General features: G+C 51.7%; 1 protein-coding gene across 2 annotated transcripts in view; it reads left to right on the top strand.

The window, feature by feature from the left end:
- Positions 1-3,693: 3,693 nt before the first annotated feature.
- Positions 3,694-4,859, top strand: part of bend4 (BEN domain containing 4) — a 12,139-nt gene continuing 10,973 nt past the window's right edge. The window contains exons 1-2 of one of the 2 annotated variants that reach the window (XM_014019562.1): positions 3,694-3,832; positions 3,997-4,495. In XM_014019562.1, the coding sequence (XP_013875016.1) occupies positions 4,051-4,495 (445 nt within the window). In that variant the 5' untranslated portion in view covers positions 3,694-3,832; positions 3,997-4,050. Of the gene's footprint in view, positions 3,833-3,863; positions 4,496-4,859 lie in introns of those variants that run through there. The other variant, XM_014019563.1, reaches the window with a different exon arrangement.

Raw genomic sequence — 4,859 nt, 5'->3', positions numbered from 1 at the left:
ACTCCGAGTCCCTCCCGGATGACTGAGCTTCTCACCCTATCTCTAAGAGAGAGCCCAAACACCCTGCGAAGGAAACTCATTTTGCCCGCCTGTATCCACAATCTCGTTCTTTCGGTCACTACCCAAAGCTCATGACCAAAGATGAGGGTAAGAACGTAGACCGACTGGTAAACCGAGAGCTTCGCCTTCTGGCTCAGCTCTCGCTTCACCATGACAGACCGGTACAGCCCCCACATCACTGCTGATGCAGCAATAATCCACCTGTCAATCTCCCGCTCCATTCTTCCCTCATTCGTGAACAAGACCCCGAGATACTTTAACTCCTCCACCTGGTGCAGGATCTCCTCCCTAACCCGGAGGTGGCACAGTACCATTTTCCGTCTCAAGACCATGGACTTGGATTTGGAGGCACTGATCCTCATTCCGACCGCTTCACACTTGGCTGCGAACTGCTCCAGTGAGAGCTGGAGATCAGGATCTGATGAAGCCAATGGGACCACATCATCCGCAAAAAGCAGAGGTGTGATCCTAAGGTCACCAAAAAGAATCTCCTCAACACCTTGGCTGCACCTAGAAATTCTGTCCATAAAAGTTATGAAAAGAATCGGTGACAAAGGGCAACCTTGGAGGAATCCATCTCTCCCCAGAAATGAGTCTGACTTACTACCGGCAATGTGGACCAAGTTCTGGCACCGGTCGTACAGGGACCTAACAGCCCATATCAATGGGCATGGTACCCCATACTCCCGGAGTTCTCTCCACAGGAGTGCCAGAGGGACACGGTCGAATGCCTTCTCCAAGTCCACAAAACACATGTAGACTAGTTAGGCGAACTCCCATGCGCCCTCCAGGACTTTGCTGAGGGTCTAGACCTGGTCCACTGTTCCACGACCAGGACGAAAACCACACTGCTCTTCCTGAATCTGAGATTTGACTATCCGATGAACCTCCTCTCTAAGACCCCTGAATAGACCTTACCAGGGAGGCTTAGAAGTGTGATCCCCCTATAGTTGGAACACACTCTGTGCCCCCCCCCCCTTTTTAAATAGGGGGACCACCACCCGGTCTGCCAATCCAGGGGTACTGCCCCGATGTCCACGCGATATTGTAGAGTCGCGTCAACCAATGCAACCCCACAACATCCAGAGCCTTAAGGAACTCTGGGTGAATCTCATCCACCATCTCATTTTTAACCACCTCAGTGACCTCAGCACCAGAGATTGGAGAGTCCGACCCAGGGTCCTCAGGCTCTGCTTCCTCATGGGAAGATGTGTCGGTAGGATTGAGGAGGTCTTCGAAGTTTTCCGCCCACCGACCCACAACATCCCGGGTTGAGGTCAGCAGCGCACCATCCTCACCAAACAGTGTTGGTGGCGAACCACTTTCCGCCCCTGAGATGCCAGATGGTGGACCAGAATCACCTCGAAGCCGTAAGGAAGTCTTTTTCCATGGCTCTCCAAAATTCTCCCACACCCGAGTTTTTGCCTCAGCGACAACCCGAGCCGCAATCCGCTTCGACTGCCGATACCTATCGGCTGCTTTCGGACTCCCACATGCCAAAGATTCCTTCTTCAGCTTGACAGCATCCCTCACCGATGGTGTCCAGCGGGTTCGAGGGTTTCCGCAATGACAGGCACCGACAACCTTACGGCCACAGCTCAGGTAAACCGCCTCGACAATGGAGGTACGGAACATGGCCCACTCGGACTCAATGTCCCCCTCCTCCCCCAGAACGTGTTCGAAGTTCTCCCGGAGGTGTGAGTTGAAGCTCCATCTGACAGGAGACTCTAACAGACATTCCCAGCAGACCCTCACTATACGTTTGGGTCTGCCAGGTCTGACCGGCATCCTCCCCCACCAACAGAGCCAACTCACTACCAGGTCAACCCATTTTCACTCCGAAGTCATCAAATAGTATTGATGCTTTTCCAAAGTTCCCTCTGTGTTTGATTTTGACRCGTTGGGTACCCCCTTGCGTCAGTTATTGACGAGAAGGGGCGGAATCTGTTGTCATAATTTCATAAAGTGTAGAAAATGCASCAAAACTACCGTCCCAAAGCCTAAAATTACCTTTATTCRCTYTAGACATGCTGTCCATGACCCTAGTACCTAAAATTAACCATTAACCCTGATACCTGAAATTAACCATTTTTAGGAATTGTRGGAAATTCACATGAACTACATGTTCCAAAGCCTAAAATTACATAATATTCACYCTAGACATCCTATCCCTGACCCCACTACCTAAAATTAACCCTRATCCCTACTATTAACTACAGACCCCAAGTCAAAGACCCCTATATTTTGCATCCCAACGCATCAAACCTGGATGCTGAGGAAACACAAAAATGCCTGGTGCGTCAAAAAATGATGCGACGGGTGTATCCGACGTGTCAAAATAAGACACAGAGGGAACCTTGGAAAAGCGTCAATATGTGACGAGTCGGGAGTGAGAATGTGTTAACCAGGTAGTGGTCAGTTGACAGCTCTGCCCCTCTCTTCACCCGAGTGTCCAAAACATGCGTCCGCAGATAAGATGAAACGACAACAAAATCGATCATCAAACTGTGGCCTAGGGTGTCCTGGTGCCAAGAGCATGTATGGACACCCTTATGCTTGAACATGGTGCTCGTTATGGACAATCCATGACGATCACAGAAGTCCAATAACAAAACACAGCTCAGGTTCAGATCAGGGGGCCATTCCTCCCAACCACTCCTCTCTAGGACTCACTGTCATTGCCCACGTGAGCGCTGAATTCCCCCAGCAGAACGAGGGAGTCCCCGTTAGGAGCGCTCTCCAGTTATCCCCCCCAAGGACTCCAAAAAAGGTGGGTAAATCTGAACTGCTGTTAGGCGCATAGGCACAAACAAGAGCCAGGACCCGACCCCCCACCCGTAGGTGGAGAGAGGCTACCCTCGTTCACCAGGGTGAACCCCAACGTACAGGCACCAAGATGGGGGCAATAAGTATGCCCACTCCTGCTCGGTGCCTCTCAGCATGGGCAACTCCAGAGTAGAAGAGTGTCCAACCCCTCTCGAGGAGAATGGTTCCAGAGCCGTGCGTCGAGGTGAGTCTGACTTTATCTAATCGGAACCTCTCAACCTCACACACCAGCTCAGGCTCCTTCTCCACCAGAGAGGTGACGTTCCACGTCCCTAGCCAGCTTCTGTATACGAGGATCGGACTGCCACGGTCCTCGCCTTCGACCACTGCCCAACACACATTGCACCCGACCCCTACGGCCCCTCCCACGAGTGGTGAGCCYATGGAAGGGGGACCCATGTCTCCTCTTCGGGCTGTGCCCGACCGGGCTCCATGGGCGAAAGCCCGGCCACCAGGCGCTCGCCRACGTGCCCCACCTCCAGGCCTGGCTCCAGAGTGGTGCCCCGGTGACCCACGTCCGGGCAAGGGAACACTGAATCCATCCATCGTATTCCTATTCATCATAGGGGTCTTTGGGCTGCACTTTGTCTGTCTTTTTTTTTTGCAAATATTAACAACTAATTTAGGTGATATTTTCACAAAAAGTGATATTTTTGCGACTTTTCTGTACGGGTGCAGATTATGGACAGATTCTCCAATCATAACTTGAAATCATTGTTTGATGAGTTTATGCAAATTTATGACATAATTTTTAATATACAGTATTTTATATGTTTTAGAACTTTTGTTTAAGGCAGATTAGACCTTTTTTTCTGGTTATTTGTTTTAGGCTTACAACATGTTGCAGCTCTGTGTTCTGGACTCGTGGAGGAAGGAGTGAAGTAGTCCCGCCCGCGTGTCTCCTTCTGGTGGAGTCTCGGCTGTGGATTGGAGCGGAGACTTGTCGGTAACGTAGCCCACCCTTTGCTCCGTGTGTGTGTGTGTGTGTGTGTGTGTGTGTGTGTGTGTGTGTGTGTGTGTGTGTGTGTGTGTGTGTGTGTGTGTGAAAAGAGAAACTGAGCCAGACAGTGGACGGTTGGCTCGCTCTCATCAGCTGTCTGTCACCACCAGCCCGCCAGCGAACCGAGCCCCGGCCGCCCGCTGCTCTGACTCCACCCTGCCGGTATGGAGGGAGAGATGCAGCCCGCAGACGAAGGGCCCTGCGCCCCGAAGATCATGTGCCGACAACAACGGGGTCCGTACAGCACCCTGAAGCCCTTCCAGAGCAAGCGCTCGGCGGGGAAGTCGCGCTCTGAGCCTCGGTTTGGAGACGCCGGGCATCCTTTCACATTTCACCCCGAGCAGACGCATCCTTTCCAGCAGCAGCATCAACACCATCAGCGGCTGCAGCAGCAGCGGCTCCATCAAAGCAGCGTCGCTATCAGCAGCAGTCAGCAGCATCACCAGGCGCCCCGACAGCAGCAGCAGCATCGTCTCCCTTGTGAGAGCAGGCCCAGCAGCAGGGTGCCGACATCCACCTCAGCGGCGGCGGCGTCTCAGCAGCCGCGCGCCGRCAGCGGAGGAGCGGAGTCCCGCTTCTCTCCAGACTGCACCTACGGTATCAGCACAGGTGGGTATCCAACTTATGCAGAGAGGGAGAGAGAGAGAGAGATCAGAGTGGCCCCTGCTCGGGCTGCTTACTGTTTTATATTAAGATTTGAAGGAATAACATATTTAAAGCATGTTGGGTTTGCGCCAAATTAAAAACAAAGTCATTAAAGTCAAATAAAAGGCAAAAAGTCAGCATCCCTTTTAACTGCTCCACATTCATCCTTTCTTTTTTTCATTTTTTTCTTTGTTCTTCCCATCAGCACTGATTGATTTTCTCTTGAGAGTATCATGATTGAATCTTCTGTTTATGTGCTCAAAATTACACTTGGTGGTGTGTGTGTGTGTGTGTGTGTGTGTGTGTGTGTGTGTGTGTGTGTGTGTGT

The sequence above is a fragment of the Austrofundulus limnaeus genome, unplaced genomic scaffold (assembly GCF_001266775.1).
Source record: "Austrofundulus limnaeus strain Quisiro unplaced genomic scaffold, Austrofundulus_limnaeus-1.0 Scaffold224, whole genome shotgun sequence".
Taxonomy (NCBI): Eukaryota; Metazoa; Chordata; class Actinopteri; order Cyprinodontiformes; family Rivulidae; genus Austrofundulus; species Austrofundulus limnaeus.
This window is presented reverse-complemented; position numbering and strand designations above follow the sequence as displayed.